The 21,442-nt window shown below is 39.6% G+C and overlaps 1 protein-coding gene across 7 annotated transcripts in view; it reads right to left on the bottom strand.

The window, feature by feature from the left end:
- Window positions 1–21,442, bottom strand: part of LOC106784375 (zinc finger protein 608-like) — a 140,878-nt gene that overhangs the window by 29,256 nt on the left and 90,180 nt on the right. For all 7 annotated transcript variants that reach the window (XM_014743825.1, XM_014743824.1, XM_014743823.1 and 4 more), the window contains one exon: window positions 15,556–18,661. In XM_014743825.1, the coding sequence (XP_014599311.1) occupies window positions 15,556–17,871 (2,316 nt within the window). In that variant the 5' untranslated portion in view covers window positions 17,872–18,661. The remainder of the gene's footprint in view (window positions 1–15,555; window positions 18,662–21,442) is intronic.

The raw sequence follows: 21,442 nt of genomic DNA, 5'->3' as shown, positions 1-21,442 counted from the left end.
TAATGCACTACGAATTAATTAAGAGAGAGATAGAGAGAGAGAGATTATAAAGCGTTACGATCATATAATTATTCTTTAATAACGTCAAGCGATAACTTCAAATTCTGTCATATTTGAAATTAGAATATATTTTGAGAAGTGTTACGCGTTTAAACTAGATATCGCATTGGTCGTGTTTGTAGTTTGAGTACCACTGCTTATAGACGTTTGATGGAAACACGACTTTGGTTGCTACTTGATTTATACATCTAGTAGTTTGTGCCATTAATTGCAAATACCCGACGTCTAACCTTTGCAGTTTAAGTTGGTACAATCGTGTCAATGTTATAAACAATTTATAGCATTTAACCATTAGGTTTCCAGCGTTGTCTGTTACGCTATACTATTCGATTGGATACGATTTTGTGTTGCTCGAATGAAGTTATTTTTTTCTTTTTCTTTTTAAAAAAGAAAAAAAAACAAGAATATGAAAAAGAAGGGAGTAAAGACTTGCGAAGGAAAGATGAGCCGTCGTCATAGCAAAGTTTCGCGTTTCATCGGCTCGATTAAGCGACGAACGCACGTCGTGGAATCTGCGACTATAAATATTTACACTGAAAGCAAGGCAGAGAAAATGTTTTCGTAGAGATCACTATGCCTCACATTCCGCACGGATGCATCGTACGCTTTCTCGAGTGTTACGGTTCACCTCGAGTATACGAGCCAACGCAATTAGATCTCCGTAAGCAAGCGGATCTTGTAAAGCCTTTCCCTTATTTTCTACCCCTTTATCAAACCATCCACTTGACCATGATACAACACTTTTCATCTTCGTCGCTGCTGCGACAGCTTTTTTTTTCTATTTTTTTTTTTCACAATTTCATTTACGCGTATCTCGCGTGTCTGGAATTATGATCAATTCTTAACTGTCTTATTTTCGAAAATTTCAATATTTTCTTTTTCTAATTTTCAATAACGTTACGTAACTAATGAATCGTATTATCTCAATATAAAAAGAAAAATCTCTTATTTTGCATACAAGAAATGTATTTTAAATAATTCCACCCTAGTCTTGATTATCCAATGAACCTCGATTTATCTGCATCGTCTGTTCTCTGAACACGTTGGTTAATCAAGATCCTACAGTACACACACACACATATATATATATATATTATTCTACAAGTATTATATTGCATAATTGTTTTATTTTTTTAGACAGGTTAAAAAAGAAGGAAACCGACAGAAAAATATAGAGAGTAGTATCCTGGCAGGAAAAGAAATCTTTTTGTAATCCGAATCTAAACGCGAATGAGTTTGTCCCTTCTAAGCTTCAACAACGAATTACCTTCCGCCCTTTCGTAGCCGACAACGCGAGCCATTCCATTAGTAACGACCCTTCGTATGGAGTTCCCCTACTAGGAAAAGCCATGTAACAAGAGCTGAATGTTCTCCTAGCGTAAAGAAGACTCCTCTGTATATGTGTATACACGTGTGTGCGTTCGCGCGCGCCTTTATATACACACGGGCACGTGCATCGTATGTAGGGAGAAGGGGAGAGAAAGGTTCAGGAAGTTATCAGTCCCGAGGGATTAATTCACCGTGAAAAATTAATTTTGTTCACCGCCAAGCTGGAATAATACCCTTTTCTCTCTCCCTCTCATTCTACTTCTCCCTCTCCCTCCCTCCCTCCTTCCTCTTTCTCCCTTTCCTTCTCCGGTCGAATGAAAGGCAAGAGAATCGAGCTCTGGGAATAACGCTTTCTCCTTTCAACGTACTGATTGCGGTTTGTACGTATCACCGTTACCACCACCAGCTTTCCGAGTTAAATTGTAAAAAAAAAGAAAAAGAAAAAAAGAAAAAAAATGAACGAAAGAGACAAAGTACTAGAAATTAGAAAATCCTTGAGAAAGGGAACCAACGAGGAATGATCAATTTCCATTAGGATCTTTTCCGTCGTATCGACGAATCAAACTCGTCGAATATGTACACTGTGTATGTTTATACACATATATGTGTGAATATGTATGCGTTTTTCTACATTTATCCCCTCCTCCCTCCAAGCACAGATGTACCCTTTTAATGAATGTTTTCGATCCCTTTCTATCAGTTACGTTTTTTCCCCACCCCGAAAAAAATCGTTTCATTTAGTTTCGGTTCGTTTCGTTTCGTTTCTCTTTTACTCTGCAATTTTGGAAACACGGACACACATACACGCGACGGTCGATGTGGTCAGGTAGGCAAGCGCCTGTTAAATACATCCCCACGTGAGTTACACACGCGTGAACACGCGCGCGCGCGCACACACACACGCTCACAGATATTGATTCATAGAGGGCTTTCTCGCGCCATCTGTCAGTGAAACAAGGCTGCTGTACAATATGGTGTTAGTGTGCGTACACGAATATCTGTCTCTACATTATGTTCTACAGTATATACAGTTTGTTACAAGAATTATCTTTCGCAAATCCTATTACTCTTTTATTAATTTCTTATACGAAATACTTGAGAATATATATATTTGAGCCGTTTATTTTGATAGTGGCATAAGTCACTTTTTCAAAAAAATCGAATTAATGGCAACACTAATTACAATTGAACGGTATCTTTTCATTTTAGAAGAAAAAAAATAAAAGAAAAAAAAATGACTTATGCCACTTTCAAAATAAACGGCTCATTTGTTTGACCTTTATAAATATCTAATAATAATTTATAAATATTTTGAAAATGACTGATAATAAAGAAGAAATTCAATACAAGAAAATAATGCGATTCAAAGCTCGGGATTGTGGGGTTTTTTCAATTAGGAAATCAATCACTGAAATAGTCGATAAAATTATGAATAAAAATTGATGAAAATATTCTTTAACAATAAAATGTATATCAACTTATAAGTAGGTATCTTCCTATAAGAATTAGAAAACATTGTATTGCAAGGAGATATGAATTATTGAAAATGAACAACAATAGTGATACGTTAACATTCCTGTGAAAATTCCTGCCTATAATATATTATTGATTTATTAAATTTGTGTCGAATATTTTTGTAACATACTGTAGAGAAATAGTGCGTACGATATATGTATATCTTGCGTTCTCTCTTTTTCTCTGTGTGTTAGTGTAAGCGTATATTATATCGTTGGCGGCCGGCTTAGTTTCGTAAGCCGACGGTTAGATAATATTTGCTCGCTCGTGTAAATAAACACATGTATCTCTCTCTCTCTCTCTCATTCTACCTACGTACATTCGTTGATTTTCACGAGAAACGTGAAAGTCGTCGGTCGACGATCGATTAATGAGCGTATTCGTTAATTAAGCAGAAAGAAAAAAAGGAAAACTGACAGAGAACCGAACGGGAGAGAAGGATTCCCCTTTTTTTTAAAACTCTTTTTCAACGAATCGATACACGTAAAAACAAAGAGCAACTGTTGTTTCAACTTTGATGGACAATCGTAAAGTGGCAGCAATCATATAACGCCTGTTTCCTGTACTACCACCAGCTGTACGGAAATGTTATAGGTACACGTATATCTGTAATGTTAATAATAGAAATTTCATTTAATTTGAACATTTTAATTACAATTTAAATTTCACGTATCGATATATTTTATCGCATTTTGTTTCAACGTATCGCTTCTTAAAGAGAAAGAGAGAGAGAGAGAGAGAGAGAGAGAGAGAGAGAGAGAGAGAGAGAGAGAGAGAGAAAGAGACAGCTTTCACGTTCGGTAATAGGTCGATTAAATAGAAAATAGGAAGTATACCTCGCGAAAGCAACTCGGATAAATCCGTTCCCATTGTCTTTCAACCCGTTGTGTACTTGTTGCATCGTCGATTACGGAAAAAGACGAGGCGCGATAGAAGTCCAGAGAAGAGTGTCAATATTTATGACGCACGAGAGAGACCGTTCTGTTCGATTTCATTTTCCATTTATATAGAAAGGGATATATATCCTATCTATAGATATGTAGATACATAGATAGATAGGTAGATAGATAGATGGGTAAGTTGATATAAACGTTTAATAAAGAAAAATATCGAATCCGGATATTTAACAAATTATAAAACTGAGAAGAAACGTATTTTGCAATTTTCTAAAATGTTATCATAAAACGTTCACTAAATTTCAATTCTTTTTTTATCATTTGTGGAAAGTAACAAATTATTTGGAACTAGAAAACTATGTGTTGCTATTACTGATCCGTTATCCAGTGCACCATAAATGCATCCCGAGTATTTTGCCAATAAACACACACACAAGGATTCAAAATTTATTTATTAAACGTAATATAGATTTATTTACTTATTTATAAATCGGCACGAACCTTCAATGCAATTCAATGGTTTCAATGCTTTTATTAGATTTTCTTCTTCTCAATATCTTCTCTTTCTCTCTTATTAGTACAACTGAGAAAGGTAAATACAAAACTAGAGAGAGAGAGGGAGAGAGAGAGAGAGAGAGAGAGAGAGAGAGAGAGAGAGAGAGAGAGAGATAACGGATGTAGTCGTATTCGAATCGAGAATGTGATCTCGCGTTTGTGAAAGGAAGATCGATGAAATCATTTTGGAACGATGAGGTTCTGATGTATACGCGCCGACACATACACACACATACACACACTTTATACATAAAGATAGATACGTCGGGTACAAAGCGGCTGGAATTGTGAAATGTCGCTTAATCACTGCCACGCCTCGATTTCCAAGCATTATCGATATGAAGGTGGACACGCTTCGATGATAAACAAATGTCTACCTATCGAGATGATGATAGAGAGATAGATAGACAGAGACAAACATAGATAATCGCACGTCAGAATTCTCTTCGCTCTCAATGATGATTTCATTCAGCATAACTATATTACCTAATAGTTTGATCGTTCAAATTTATGAATATCAAAGAGAAATTACGTGATACGAATAAAATACAAGGAAAAATCGTTTCTTTTTTATCGTTATGATAAACGGAAGAAAAAAGAAAGAAAAAAAAAAATAAATTAAAAAATCGTTAGAGAAAGGAAAAAAAAATAATTAAACATATATTTATATAATCTCGATTTTCTATAATGACGATTTCATTCAATGAAATTATTATTTAATTCGATGATTATATATACTATCAAGAGTTATAATGTGGCTATCGGAATTAATGAATTTCAAAAACAATAATTTAGATATCGAAATAAAATATTCAAATTAACATCCTCATTTCTATTTAATCGTCTGGAATATACATACGGTAATTGAAATTAGAAAAATAAATGAATGAATGAAATAAATGAAATTAAAATGAAATGAAATGACCGTCACAAAGATAAAGAGAGAAAGAGAGAGGGGTGACAATCCTTCCTATTACGTCAGAGACCGGACGACAAAATTATCGTGAGCTTGATTAATCAAAAGGAATTATAACTCGTTTGTCTCCCGACTTAATTAGCCTCGTGTATCCTTGTACTCGTCATCGTTATGGTGAATAGTACGTGCCACTGATACTTCCTTTCTCCTTCTAAAAATTTATCATTAACTAAGAGAATAACAAAGAAGACTATAGAGATATAACAAATAAAAAAAGATGGAGAAAGAAATGATAATGACGATGATAAAAAAAAAAAAAAAAAAAGAAAAATAGTACCACAAGAATTGTTTTATTCATGGATACTTCGCTACCTGTTAATTCTCTGTTTCGATTATTTCGTATTTTTTCTTTTTCTTTTTGAAACGAAACATGAAAATCTAGGCGCGGTTCGCATACCATCGCGTTGTTCAAACTTTCTATCTCTTTTTTTTGCTCTTTTGATAGAAGAGCAGGGAGGAATCGCAAAGTTATAGAAATACTTTTTAGGAATACCTTCCTTTCTTCTTCTTCTTCTTCTTATTTCGTTGCCTTCTGCTTTATGTAGATAACCTTCCCTGTTTCTCTATTGTATACCAGAGAGAGAGAAAGATATATATGTACGATAGGAGGGCGAACACGTTCGAAGAACACGCACACACACCGAATACTAAACTCGAATCGTCTCTCGCAACACCAAACGACGATAACAACACGACGACTACGACGACGACTACGACTATGGTAAAGACGAGGACGAAAACATGACATCAAGAAAACGAGATAGAGAGAAAGAGAGAGAGAGAGAGAGAGAAGAAGAGATTGTCATTCGTATGGAGAGAGCAACTCTCGTGTGTTTTCCCCTTTCGACGAAACAACATCCTTACCAGAGAAAAACCAAAGAAGACAAAAATCTAACAATAAAATTATTTCAACTGTTAAACGTCCAGATGGTGTTCAACAAATTATTGTTAAAAGAAACAAATTGTATAGCAATTTGAGAAGTGTATTCGTCATAACTTTAACAACACAATTCAGTCGAACATATATATATATATATATTCAAAATAAATCGTTGAATTTCTTGTCTAAACAAACACGTTCTAATCCACCACGTCCTATTTTCCTTTTCCAATTGTTCTACGGTGCATAAATTGAAGATCCTCGACAGTGATTTTCAACATCGAACAACGCTTGAAGATTCCACCTAGCGAATGTCGAGACAAAGGTGGTAATTACCTGACAAATGAATGCCTTCTTTGCGAGAATGTTGAAGAAGAATGCGAAGAGTGGTTGGCATAATTGTGACGTGAAATCAACGGTACACGTAGAGTTTATCTCGCTTCTATGATAAAACAAAAAGAAGATAAAAAGAATTAACACAAAACGAAAGGAAAAGGCTTTCTTAGTTATCCCAATATTATTAATCCTTTCTTTCTTTGATCTTTCGTTTCCTCTTAATTTGTATGAAAAAAAAGAAAAAAAAAGGGAGAAAAAATCATTAACGATTCTCTTCTAGAAGAACTACTACTCCTTTCTCTTTGTTACCGCGAATATTATTCCCTTTTTTATTTAATCTTTATTTGCGCGTTGAGGAGAATGAAAGAGATGAAAAAAAGAAATAAAAAAGAAAAACAAAACAAAAGGAAAGGAAAGAAGAATTTCTTTCGCTCGGGGCGATATTCGCGCGATGGTATCTTTTCTCGGAAGCAAACTAGCTCGACGCAAAGATTTGAAAATAAATTCTCACCATCTTAAGAGAGCGACTATATATATATATATACACACACACCTACACGCGTGTGAAGAAAGATGCATAAAGGGGTAAGCGGCGTCGTCCACAATGGAAGGAGAAAATGAAGTAACGACGTTGAGAGAGTAACGAGAGAGAGAGAGAGAGAGAGAAATAAAGAAGATCGTCGAGACAACGAGTTGGCTCGCTAATTGGACGGTTGACGAATTATTTGAACGTTGGAAGGGGGGATGGGAGGGGAGGGGGTTTACGAGAGAGTATTCGCAGCCAGGAGTGTGACGAGTCTTCGTCAGCTGCGAAACTATCTCGTCAAAATTTATTCTCTTATCTTTCTTTATTTTCCTTTTCCTTTATCTTTTTTCTTTTTTTTTCAAACGAGCTTAATAATACGATGCATTTATAAAATAAATGCCGAAGTAAATCCCATTCGCAGGAACGATTAAACACGCACCAATCGTTGCTAATCTTAAGAAAAAAAAAAAAAAAAAGGAAAAAAAAAGAAAAAAAAAAAAATGAAAACTAACAAAAAGACATTTTAATTAAAACGGACGCTTAATTACCGAAATCACCGGTGTTATTGCTTTTCCCATTCCCGTTTCCCAGTGACTCTAAGAAAATTTCTGAGCCGTTATTCGTGACGCAATTTGGTCTCTACCAAGCACCCTTTACTTTAACGGAAAAGGGCTAGGAAGGAAGAGGAAGAGGAGGGAGGAGGAGGTTGAGGAGTTCACTCGGCAAACCCCCGAGTGAAACACGAATCGAGTTCGCTTCGACGCTCTTTCTCTCTCCTCCCCCTTCCTTATTTTCACCCCACCTTCCTTCCCTGTCTTTCTCTCTCTCTCTCTACGATTACCACCACCACTACCACTACCATTCAACCCTTATTTCTTTTTCCCGACTTCAGAGTTTTCCCTCTTTTACCGTGAAATCTTACCCCGGTTCTATACTCCCCTTTCCCCTCCTATCTTTCTCTTCTTCCCACGAAACTTTTCACTCCAATATTCCTTCCTTTTCTTTCTTTCTTTCTTTGTCGTTATGTTTTATTCTATACTCTTCCATCTTTCCTTTAGGTGAAAAACTTTGCTTTCTTTTTTTCTCCTTTGTGCTCACCTCTATCCTTCAACATCCCCATCCTTAAGACACACACACATACACACACAATGACAGAGGTTTTCTTCTTCCTCGTAAAGTACTTTAAGCCCTTCTTGTCCTACGAGGAGTTCATACACGTACACTAAGAAAAAATAGAAATAGTGGTACGGACAACACGGAGGAGGGGGAAGGGGTGAGTTCACGCACGCACGCGTATGCGCGGCTAAGGGCGTGGCGCGTTCAAGGACGAGGAGCTGAGACGTAACCCGGAAGAATCTAAGAAGAAGAGGAAAAGAGAGGGTTGGAGTTGAGGCCCCCACCCCACTCTCCTGATCCTGGACGAAAGGGATAACTGTTGCTTTCTCTCTCTCTCCTTAAACGAAAGTCAAAAACGAAATATAAATTTCAATTCAAGAGAGGATCAATTGTTCATCGATTTTATAATATAAATAATAGATGATATAAAATGAATTTATTAGTTCTATTAAAAATAAAATAAGAAGGGTTACAAATAATTGATGAGATGCGACCAATACGAATCAAATGACTCTTTACTCCCCCATCCCCTTCCTATTTAACTTATTTCTCATCGTGTTGTTTTACTTGTATAGAAATAAAGAACGAAAGAGAGAGATAGAGAGAAAGAGAGAAAAAAGATATGATCAAAGAAAAGAAAAGGCCGACTATTGGAGAGATCGAAAGAGCTTTCTCTCTCTCTCCCTCTCTCTTTCTTTCTCTCCTGTTAGCCAGGATGCAGCCGATCGGAATTGCGGTTCAACGGGGAAGGCCAAATTGCATGGACGAGCTGTGGGAGCGCGATCGTGAGTGGAATATCGTGTATCGTGTATCGTGTATCGAGTATCGAGACTCGATATTCGATGAAGCCGAAAGGGTTCGATAATAAGAGCCGTACCTGAATCGCGTTAAGAAAACGCGAACCCGATCGATTTGTTTTTAACGCTCTCTTGCTTGCTTGCTGCTGCTCCTTTACGTACTCTTTAAAAAAAAAAAAAAAAAAGAACAAAACTCTACTCGAAACAACTCAAATGTAAAACTATTCTTTTACGGTTAAATAATAATCTTTCATCGCGATAAGCAAACAGGATAACTATTCTCTACGGAATTCGAATAAAAACAATATTAAATTTAATGAACGCGTATATTATTGGATTGGTCTAGATATTATTCAATGATACAATTTATTCATTTATTTTTCATTTAATTTACGATTCAACGAGAACATTTCCTATATTTTAAATTTACGGCATTCGTTTTGCATGAATAATTATTATACAATATCCAATAATTCTCCGTTAGTATCTAATAAGAAATGAGATTTTATCCACAGCATCCTTTCAAGAGATGCAAACAAAATTATATTTATAATCTCGGATTTGTAACGATATTACTGATGAAATTATTATGCTATTAATCATAAAAAGTGAGATAAAAATTTATCTTATAAAACATAAATATAATTGTAAAATTAAATAAATCATAAGGATCTCAATTATCTTTTACCGTTACGATTGCCGACAAGAATGAAAAGATCTGATGTCGAAAAAAAAAAAAAAGAAAAGAAAAGAAAAATATGGTAAAAAGGAATGAAATTCATATGGAAATTGGAACACGTAGTACAGTAAAATATAATATAAAAGAAAACAATATAACCGTTGTGTTATTGGATCGATGCAAACGATGAACGAGATGAGAAGTCTACCAAATAAAAGATTAAAAAACTTCGAAAGGGGCATATATTATATTTTCTTTTTCTCTCCCATCCTTCGAGGGAAATATCCGTCATGAATGTCGGCCATTATGATCTCTGCGAAGTGTTTCTACGTTAGTTTCCTCTTACAATCCTACTCGCAATTCTCTCTTGTGTCGGTTTCTCCACTCCGTGTGCGTTTCAACGAACGCGCCGTATAATCGACGACGCGTGAAAAGGGCTCTGAAAGTAAGCGGTGAACGGAGAAGAAGAAAAAGGGCCGGAGGAGGTCGGGCGCTCTCTTCGAGTTGTTGTTGGATAAGTCCGTGAAAAATACAAAGAGAAAAAAAAAGAACGAACGAGATCTAATTTCCACTCGAACGGTTGCAACATTTTCATTATTCTTCTACTACTATATTTTTATCTTCTTTTTTCCTTATAATTATTAATTTGTAATTTTAAGACAAACAAATATATACATTTTGTTTTTAAGCTTACATAACTTTTCGATTGAAATAATATTTTTTAAATCTTCAAATCGAATTTACTTATATTTTTGCGTCAAGGGATAGATGATAAAACAATTCTTTAACTTATTTTCTTCCCTATCTATATTTCACAGAATAAACAATAAGAATTTTTTTCTATTGAATAATACTACCAGCCAGAGGATCGAAGTTATATATTGTATTAACGACAAAAATTCTCGGCTTTATTCTCTCATCTCAACGAACTCGATTTTTATAAGAATATAAAAGTGAGGAGAAAAAGAAAAATGAAAAAAAGAAAAGAAAAGAAAAGAACGAACTGGAAGAGTAAAGAATCTAAAAGAAAAAGTATAGAGAAAGAGAGAGCGCTAGGCGTTACGGAGATATTTGGAAAGGGACTTGAAAAGGGAGGACGAAAGGGAGGACAAACGGCGTCGTCACCGTCGACTACTACTACGACGACGACTACGACGACGACGACTACGACGACGACGACTACGAAGTCGGCGATGCTCGTGTTTGTTCGCGTATTCATCCGTGTACTCCTGAGGGCGGAGACCGCAGAGTATTGATTTCACCCTCTTTGCCTCGCGCCGCGGTGTCAGCACCCACCACCCCTCCAACATAGTTGGAAACGGCACGGCGTCGCCACCGTGGTGGTGGTGGTGATGGTGGTGGTGGTGCTGCTGCTGAAGCCACCACCCATCCACCCTCGCTTCCTCTCTTCTCGACATCCCAATTTTACTCAAAGCAACCGCGTTGTTGAAAACGCGAGACCCATCCTCCTCCCCCGCATGTTCCTTCACGCACACTAATAACGTAGACGACACTATTATATCTTCTTCTTCTTCTTTTTCTTCCCCACCCCCTTTATCCACCTATCCACCCTCGATTGGACCAATGAAGCCTACCAGAGTCCAATTCTCTAAAAAGCTGGATAGAATACTAAAAATAGAAGAACTCGAAGAATACAAGAGCGTTTTTCTTTCCTTATATTTAGTTCTTGATTCTTATATATCTTTTCCTACACTTATATTAAACATGATTCTCGAGAATGAACATTTCTTACTTGTCGTTTCCATTCGCCTCTCGAATATATTCGAATAATTCCCGAGATATACGATAACTAATTGTAAGAGGAAATAATGAATCCGCGTGTATTGGTGTATTTATGTAAGTACTTGATTACTTTGCACGATTCGTTGGTGCCTTGGCAAATCTGTAATTTCCTAGTAATTCGTTCGAGATCTTAGACGACATACACAGTCATTTCCCGTTAAGAAAGATGTAGGGAGGGAGTTAAGGACGGAAGGAAGAAAGGAAGGAAGGAAGGAAGGAAGAAAGGAAGGAAGGAAGGAAGGAAGAAAGTTGTGCAAGCGGAAAGTAATTTTAGGAGGTAGTCGTTTGTCGCGAGGACGAGAAACTATTGGGGGGGGGGGAGAGACTTTTCCTTCCTGCTCTTCCAAGTGTAACGAGGACGATATTCCAAGGAACGACTAAATAAATCCTTCCTTTCTTCCTCTCCTTTAATTTAACGTAACCCAAAGTAACGATAAAACTAACACGATGTATTTTCTTCTTCTTCTACTTCTTATTATTATTATTACTTTTCCCCCTCTTATCCTAGCGACGCAATAAAATTCCGTTTTTTTTTTCATTCGATGAAAACGACGGCAGCAACAACGTTGGTTGCAATAGAAAAATGAAAGATACAAAATTTTAGCACCGACAAAAATGGTAAAGAAACTTAAAAACTGCAATTTATCGAGTATTGCTTTTATGGATGGATGTGCACCCTAATGTTATACGCACGAAGTGTCAAATGGTTATACAAAAATGCCATTCTACGTTGTGAACGTTTATTATGAAATTATTCAAAAAATGCGGACCAGAGGAGAATACGAAAAATAAAAACAAAAAAATATATATAAATAAAGGGGAGAGAGTGGAACGGGTGTTGAAATAATTCAACAAAAAATAACGAACTTATGGAAGACGAAAAAGAGAAAAAAAAAAAGAGAAAAAGAGAGGAGGATGAAATAATGGAAGCGTTGCAGAATGTAAATAAACGCGATGCTATCGACGAAAATCGAAACGGTATGTGGGTGGAACGTACGTGTATCTATTATATAGACTCACGTATATTCGTATGATGAAACTGTGTACAACCGGGGCTGGATTATTTCCCCCGAAGCTGAGGGAAAAGGGGGGGAAGAGAGAGAGAGAGAGAGAGAGAGAGAGAGAGAGAGAGAGAGAGAGAGAGAGAGAGAGAGAGTCGGCTTTGGTAGGTTGCACGTCGCAGGGTGCTGCGATAGATCCACCCTCCGCGTTACCGAGTCTGGTTTCACCCTCGTTCATCCCCCGTTAGCGAACGTCGATAAACGTCAATTCGCAGTCTGGGGTGCGATCAAAAATATTTACTAAACGACGCGTCGTGCGACTCGACCGAATCCCTGGCCTTTCCTGTAAGATGATCTTCCTATTTTTTACCTAAATATATATATATATATCCTTGTCCGACGTGAACTCGGTGATCGGAAACCGCGAATCACCTTTTATGACTACGAAATGAAGGGAAAAAAGAACAAAAAGAGAGAGAGAGAGAAAATCTGATTCCATTTTCTCTTTTCACGAACCCATAGACATTTTCAAACGATCGGAACTTATCGATCCGAACTTCCACATTTCGTTCTCTATGCAATCACAGAAGCGTTGATGACCTGAAATTCGGAATTCGAAGAGTTTTATTTCGAATGCTCGATAAAACAGAATTCTTCTTTTTCCACCCTCCCCTTTTTTTTGTTTTAAACGAACGGATATTTAAATCGCATTTGCGCTAATTGATGACTTTGGAAAACAACAGCGTATAGATTAACCCTTTAACTAGGAAAAATACCTATAGTGATTTTTGATCAAATTCATTTGCAAATTTATCTCTCTAAACTTTCATCGTTGAAAAAATCATACGCATTACGCAAATAACGGGAACGGAAATGATTTGTCTCGTCAGATGCTTTCATTCGCCAGAGTTAGTTAGAGGGTTAAAAAAAAAAGTATTTAGTAGAAACGCGATGCGTAGATGGTCTGATCCAATTAGGTTTAGTTTAACTCGAAGAATACTGCTTTAGACTCGTTTATAGTTCGTCTATCTATTTGTTTGTCTCATTCTGTCTTTCTTTAAAAGGAACTCGACAGCTGGAATTCAGGACTATGGGTTGTGCGAAACGCACGTGCGCTGGAAGGCTAATGCTAATGAGCGTAGAACTCGTCTGGTAATTGACTGAGAAGTGCGACCACGCACAATTTATTTTACCCCCACCCCATTACTCATACAACCCCTAACCGTATACGATGATTCTAGTAGATCGACGTTTATTCTTACACGTATTGATCGATCATCCGATCTACGATTGATCTCTCTACGTCAATCATTTTCATTTCTTTCTCTCACTTTTTAGATCTTATTCGGTTTTCTTCCATTTTCACGCGAGTTTTAAGGATCGAAGATCCTACGGCAAGATACGCGATCGAGTTTTTCTCATCGACGAGTATGCAGATAACGTTTACGAAAAAGGAAATTAACTTCTATTTACTTCGATGAGAAAAACGAGGATACCTCGAGTCAACTTCCTTCACGGTTTTTACGATTTCAAATAACGATTCTTCGATTGGTGGCTGCTTCAACAACTTCGACGTTACATTCCTTTAATTAATTTCTACGTCAAATATATGTTGTTTGTCGAATCAATCAATTCACGAAATAATTATACCGACTTGTTTAAATATGAAAGAGGACAGGATTACGTGCTTATAACATACACGCTGCGCGTGCGTGCGTGCGTGCATGTGTGTGTATACGAGTGAGAAACGCGGAGAGAGAACGAGTCGATGTGTGCCAAGGCGACTGTGCTGTGAAACCTTCGTCGATTCTTCATCGGAACAAGAGGAAGAAAAGAGAAAAAAAAAAAAAAAAAAAAAATCACTTACAACAATAATCATTATACTTCACATTGTTATTTACAACGACGCACACACACACACACTGAATCTTCAAGGCTCCAGAGTTCTACGCTTGGAAAGGATAACTATTTTGTTCTCTCTCTCTCTCTCACACACACACATACACAAATTCCCATCNAGTGAGAAACGCGGAGAGAGAACGAGTCGATGTGTGCCAAGGCGACTGTGCTGTGAAACCTTCGTCGATTCTTCATCGGAACAAGAGGAAGAAAAAAAAAAAAAAAATAATCGAAGAAAGAAAATATTCTCTTCCTTTTTATTTCTTGGAAATAATTCTTATTGCGATTTCTGAATCTTCAAGGCTCCAGAGTTCTACGCTTGGAAAGGATAACTATTTTGTTCTCTCTCTCTCTCTCACACACACACATACACAAATTCCCATCTAACTCAAGATAAAGAGAGAGAGAGAGTTCCGAGTGAAAAATTCGTGTTGGCCTAGTGTCGAAGCTCAACCGACTCGACGCGTGCGGCCGAGCGTAAAATCGGATAACGTTAGAGATCTTTTCGAGGGGAAATAATGCACGGCTTTTGACGGACGGGATCAAGGAACGATATGTAGCAGCAGGATTTACGAGAGCTCGCTGAAAAGAGAAACAGAGCAAGAAGAGAGGACGAAGAGAGAAAGAGAGTTCACGATCTCGGTCTCTTGTACGAATCAAATTGAAATGAAAAAAAAGAAAAGAGAACAAAAAGTTTGCAACTTTTTAAATCAATGCGTGAGAAAATCCCAACCGTGAAGTATTTCTAATTGAATTATTTCGAGGAATAAAGTGACTATCGTCGAACGGTAAACGGTAGTAGCAATAAGAGTAGTAGTAACAGTATCAGCAGCAGTAGTAGCAATAGTAATAGTAATAGTAGTAGTAGTAGTTGTTGAGTAGTAGTAGTAGTAGTAGTAGAAATAGTAGTAGTAGTAGTAGTAGTAGTAGTAGTAGTAGTAGTAGTAGGTAGTAGCAGCAGCAGCAACGGTAGTAGCGGCAGCGGTAACTCGCGAGAGTTAAATGACAAGCCTCGCGAGCGGCTGATTCATTAAATCATTTGCGTTTCCCATAGGGACTAATTAAAATGGTCGATGTTTCGGTCGCAGAGTCGATGAAACGTCTGAAAGACGGGCTAAGCGATAAATATAAGGTACATTAAGGAGGTAGACTGTTTGGTTGTTGGACTGCCGGGACGGGTGTTTTACCTTTGGTTCGGAATTGGAGGTCTTCATCTTTTTGGCCGGAGGCGGACTAGCAGCGGTGTCGATGGCCTCCTCGGCCGGCGTGGTTAAGGGTGGTCCCGGAACGGAGGCCACCTTAGTTTGTTCCGGCTTAGCCGGGGCCCCCGCCGCGGTGGCGCTGGCAGGGCTCGGGGGCGGACAGGGCGCCGCGGCGCTAGTCGCCGGGGGCCCGGCCCCGCCCCCCTGCGACACGGAAAATCCCGTTCTCGAGCTGGGCGGCGGTCCCTGAGTCTGTTGGGGCGCCGTCGCTGCCGGCGTCGGTCCTTGCGACTGGGTTGCTTGTCCCGCCGAGTTCTGACTCTGGGGTGCCGGCGGTCTGGCCGTTCCGTTCATCTCCGGTTTCGACTGTTGCGGCGTATGATTGTTCTGAGGTTGTTGTTTCTCGTGCTTCTCGCGAGCCTTCTCGCGACGGTGTCCGCTCGAGCCGCGCTTCGAACCCGCCGTCGAGGATTGCGCGTTTCCCGTGCCGGTCGCCGAGCCCGGCGAGTGGCTTGGTTTAGATTTGTTCGAGGAAGACGATTGTCCGGTAGCACCGGTCTGCCCGGCCGTGGTATTGTTACCCCCGGCCCCGGCACCACCGGCACCACTACTACCACTACCACCACTACCAGCACCACTTCCACCACCGGTACCACCACCACCACCACCACTACCACCACCCGCACCGCTTCCGCACTCCGAATTCTGAGAGTTTTGTCCGACGGAAACCGAGGAAGAGGCCCCACCACCGCCGCCGCCACCAGAACCCGCCGTTGCCGCCGCCGCCGCCGCCGAGGACCCCGAGGATGAACTCGACGACTGGGTGGATCCGTTGTTGCTGCTGTCCTGCGTGGAAGCGGTCCCGTTGATCTCGTTCGACTTGACGATCTCGTGTTTGGCCTCGCTGCTCTTCGTGCCGGGCTTCGTACGCTTGATCTTCATTTTGAGGCCCTTGTCGACGGTCGCCGAATGTTCAACGGCCATCTTGCCGGGATTTCCGGCGCTACCGTGTATCACGGCGTTTACTGCGGCCACTACAGTCGCGGCGGACCCTTGCTTTCCTCCCGTAACTAGCTGCTGCTGCACCTGCGAAGATGTTGAACCGTTGCTCGTCTGATTGTTATTAGTAGTACCGTTGTTACCGCCGATGACAATCGGTCCGTTCGCCGTAGGTCCGTTGCCACCTGCGCCTAAGCTACAGGGGCTTTGGGCTCGGCCGTTTCCCGAATTACCGACGACGACGACGCAACCACCACCGGCACCACCAGACGAGGAAGAGTTCGAAGAGGAGGAGGAGGACGACGATGACGAGGACGAGCCTGAGGAGCTCGACGAGGACGATGACACGCTAGACGAGTTAGACGAATTCGAATTGGACGATAACGAAGAAGACTGATTAACCGCGTTCGATACTACAACACTGGACGATACGACAGACCCGGATACAGAGCTGGACGAGTTAGACGAGTTCAAAGCTGACGCTGAGTTTTGAAGATGATGATGATTCGGATTATTTGTTGCCGATGCTGCCGAGGCAGGCGTAGAAGCCATGCCTGTCCCCGAGGAGCTCAGTTTCTCGTCCCTCGTCTTCTCAATGTCCGCATCAAGATCGATTATAAGATCCCCTATGCCAATGTCCCATTCGTTGTCGTCGTATTCAAAGTTGTTGGTCGCATTAGTCGCGGCCGGATCCAGTTCACCGGCGTTAGCAGCCACCGTGCTTGTTTTAGCCTCGCGCTGCTGGCACGCACTGCTAGATGACAACGAGGACTGGGGGGAGGAAGAGGAGATGGAAGATGAGGAGGTAGAAGAAGAGGAGTTGGACGAACCGGATGAACAAGAGATAGAGGAGATAGAGGATGACCCTGCTGCCGCTGCAGCTGCTACTGCAGCTCCTGACTTGTCTCGACCTTGATGATGATGATGATGATGATGGTGATGATGATGATGATGATGGTGGTGATGCCGATGATGATCCCTCCCAACTGTGTTACGTTCTTGCCTTCTCTGACTACCACCGTTGTTGTTATTATTATTACTTCCTATGCAGTTGCTGTTGTTGTTGTTGCCGCCCCCGCTACTACTACTACTACTACTACCACCGCTGTTGCTGCTGCTGCTACTGTTGCTGCTACTAAGACTGCCGTTTATGTTGCCACCGTTGTCGCTGTGGTTGGTGTTGTTGTTGTTGTTGTTGTTGACGATGCTGCCGTTACTAATAGCACCACCACCACCGATACACGGGGATGGTCCTTTGCGGTTAATGTTAGGGAGGCGACCGCCTAGTGGCGTGGTCGCCATGCCCTTGGAAACGTTTCCCCGGCACCCGCCAGCCTGATCACCGACTGCCCACCTTTTCTCACGGATCCCGAATAATGGCAGCGCGAGCGACACGCGTTCGTTTTACCCCGACCACCGCCCGCGAGACGCGCCTCGTCCATCGAACACATCACTTACCCCGCGGCTACTCTTTTGGTGTTCTCGATATCCAAATAAAACAACCCGCGCGCGCACTTCTCTCTTACTCTCTCTTTATTTTATATTTTCTTTTTCTTTTAATATTTTATATATCTTCCCTTCTCTCTCTACACAATAATAACTCTTTTTTATTCTCTCTCTATTTTAAATTGCGCGCGCGCGCGCGCAAAAACACCTTTTTATGCACCTCCTTCTCTTCTTACTCTCCCTCTTGTGATTCCGTTGATATTTATTTGAATTTATATACTACATATATCCTGGATATTCCCAAACCTTTTTAGATCCAACGAATAGACTCCTTTGCACCATCGACACATAAAGCACTGAAGATTACGCCCCCTCGGGGCCACGAACACAGGGTCACTACCGATCACGACACATCACCGACACAAACACGACCAATCTTATTTCGAATTCCTACTCTCTAAGATGTTATCCGGTGACTCCGAAGATCTCTGGGAAACTCGCCAAGATCGCTTGGGGTTCCGGCCTTTATTTCTTCCTTCCTTCCTTCCTGGATTCACAGCCGATTCATTTTTCTAGTCCGGTCACGCGACGTCTTTACGATCTTTCTTTTATGCCAAGTTAAACTAAGTTTCGTAGTGCGTTGGATCTGTAACGAAAAAAAATAAACGAGCTTCGTTAGAAAACTTGGAACTTGGTTTTGGTAAAAGCAAAAGTTATCGAGAAAGCGCTAGGCATTATGTGTTCATAACGTTCAATGCTTCATCAGCAAACGTCGTATTATTTCGAAAGACATCTTTCGTAGTTTTATCGGCGATAACAAACAACGTTGCTGCCTTAGAGGTAAAATCTTGGATGGATTTTGGGTGATGGCCAATAATCAGCGAGCACACATCGTTTAACAATACAAGTGTGTATGTTCACGCACAGTAAAGCAGCTTGTTAGTTCGAGGATTCGATATAACAACTACGTGTTTAGAAAGTAACCACCACCACCACCCCTTGAAGATCTCTCATTTCCCTTTATTTCCCTCTCTTTCTAGTCTACAAATTGGTATTTCCACTTAGAGAGGAATTCGTGTCAGGGAACGATTAATTTTACCGGCGGCATTTTGGCCATCGTCCAAACGTACGTACGTTCGTTGGTTGGTTGGTTGGTTGGTTCGTTCGTTCGTTCGGCATCGGAGACGGCTGGCCGCGCGAGAAAGACTAACCCCCCACCATCAGCATCGCTACCACCAAAACCATCTCCATCGGCATTCTCTCTTCCTTTCCTGCTAGCCCCTTGACCACGATTTCAACTTCCACCTCCCTACCGTTCCCGCGGTTATATACACGCTAACTACCGACCATCGATCAGCTGTCCAACAGTCTGCCTGTCTGCTTTTTCTCTCTCTCATTCTGTGTTAATTTATGTGGACATTAACCGGTCGATGCTTTATCGTTAAACGCTACTCTATTTAACTAGCAAAAAGATGCTCTTTTCCTTTGAGACACACTCGAGCAACCAACCTTCTATTGTTTCCGAATTAGCTGAATTTCGACAAAATCGATCCCAACTTGTAAAATAATTTACTGATTCGTTGTTTCTTCTTTTCTAGATTGTCTTGAAACTCTGGACGACAATTTGGAATTGGCTCGAGATTGCCAATGGAATTAGCACGACACAATCGTTCGCTCGATTGGTGAAAAGGTCATCGAGGATCCAATCCAGCAGGTTGTCCTTCGCTATCGCTAGAACGATTCCATGAATGGAGATCGACGACATGCCTGAGAGAACAATTGGTAAACCCAAACTATTTGCTCCTGTTCCACACCACTCGCTTCCGGTAAACCCCGATCGTAATGACATCAATGAAGTCTATTGCCAACCATTCAGATAGAGTTTACTCCCGTTCGATTGCTACAACGTTCATGCATGGATTCTCTGTTAAGGTCCGAACAACGATAAGGACACCCCGTAATCATACTTCGATCGTTAAATCATTCCACGCAATTGTCCTACAATTAACCTATCTTTTTCTACTATATCCATCAATTTTCATTCAACATAATAATAATGAATTCAATCTATCTCGATAGATTATTATTTTGGTAATGGTATTTTGTTAATAAATCAATATTTTTCTCTAACGATGTTCAAGGAAAAAAACAGATGATTATTTTGCCACATCATCGAATCTATTTACTATGAAACCTAATGGGGATTTCACAAGTTCTCCGATTACACTCTTGTGTCAGTTAGGATACGTTTGGTGGTTCGATCGTATGACTCACGGATCCCGTAACTCTCTAGCAAACTGAAAAAGTATAAACGTAATTCGATCTACTTCGATGTTTGACGAGATCTCCTAGCATTCCCCAGGAAAAGACGTTAAATCACGCTCTCGCGTTGTATCAAATTTATTTTTCACAACCAACGCAGAGAAATAGAGCAAATAGATAATCACGGAGAACTGGTATATCGCGTTTCTATTATGATGCGCATCGTTTAAATTACGCGTTTGCGTATATTATTAGTCATATTAATCGAGTCAATGTTTTACTTCTTGTTTTAATACGAATACGTGATAATAATAAATATACTTAAGTAAATAGAGTAATGAGATATGCTATCAATTCATTTCTTACAAATTCAAAGTTTCTTTTAAATTACATTTCACACCACTATACATTATAAATTATACAAACTTGTGTCTATATTATAATCTTAAATTGTGTAAGTTAAAAAGTAACATATACATCAACGTTTGATTATTCTTGAAATTAGCAATGTTAATACATTACTTACCGGCAACCGATTGCACTGTAAACGTTTTCAAATTATTAACAATTGACAAAAGAAATGATATCGCAAGTTTATATTTAAATTCTTTCCCACAAATCATTAGACATTACCAAAGAATTAAATTCCGATAAATAATCTATGGGAAAAATAATAAAATAGAAAGAAAAGGTATTCGATTTAAACGATGAAATTTTGCAGAAGGAATTGTACAGATAGTAAAAGATTAAATATATACACGTTCTTAGGCATGATGCATTCCTCTCCTTTCCTTTGTCTGTCAGTTTTAATGACTCGGTTAGTATTACACATGCAAGGTAGAAAGCAGGAAGAGGCAATCGTTTATGCTAACGACGCTACTGTAACTTCCTTCGAGGAGGAAGGGAAAGATCTCTTAACTACTTCAATTAAATGCCCAGAGATTAAGATCTTAAACGTGCGTTATAAAACTTTATCGCAAATATCAGCGTGAAATTTTTTTCCCGAGACAAAGAAAAAGAAAAAAAAATTTGCGTTATCAAAAATCAAAGTAAAGAGTAAAAAAACAAGGGAGAATAAAAAAGAAAAAAAAAAAAAAAAAAAAAAAAAAAAAAAAAAAAAAAAAAAAAAAAATACGGGACATTTATTCGATCTTATTATGCACGC

This window comes from Polistes canadensis, unplaced genomic scaffold, assembly GCF_001313835.1.
Source record: "Polistes canadensis isolate GaletaPanama2010 unplaced genomic scaffold, ASM131383v1 scaffold_34, whole genome shotgun sequence".
Lineage (NCBI taxonomy): Eukaryota > Metazoa > Arthropoda > Insecta > Hymenoptera > Vespidae > Polistes > Polistes canadensis.
The sequence above is the reverse complement of the archived record's forward strand: the minus strand, read 5'-3'. Positions and strand labels throughout refer to the sequence as shown.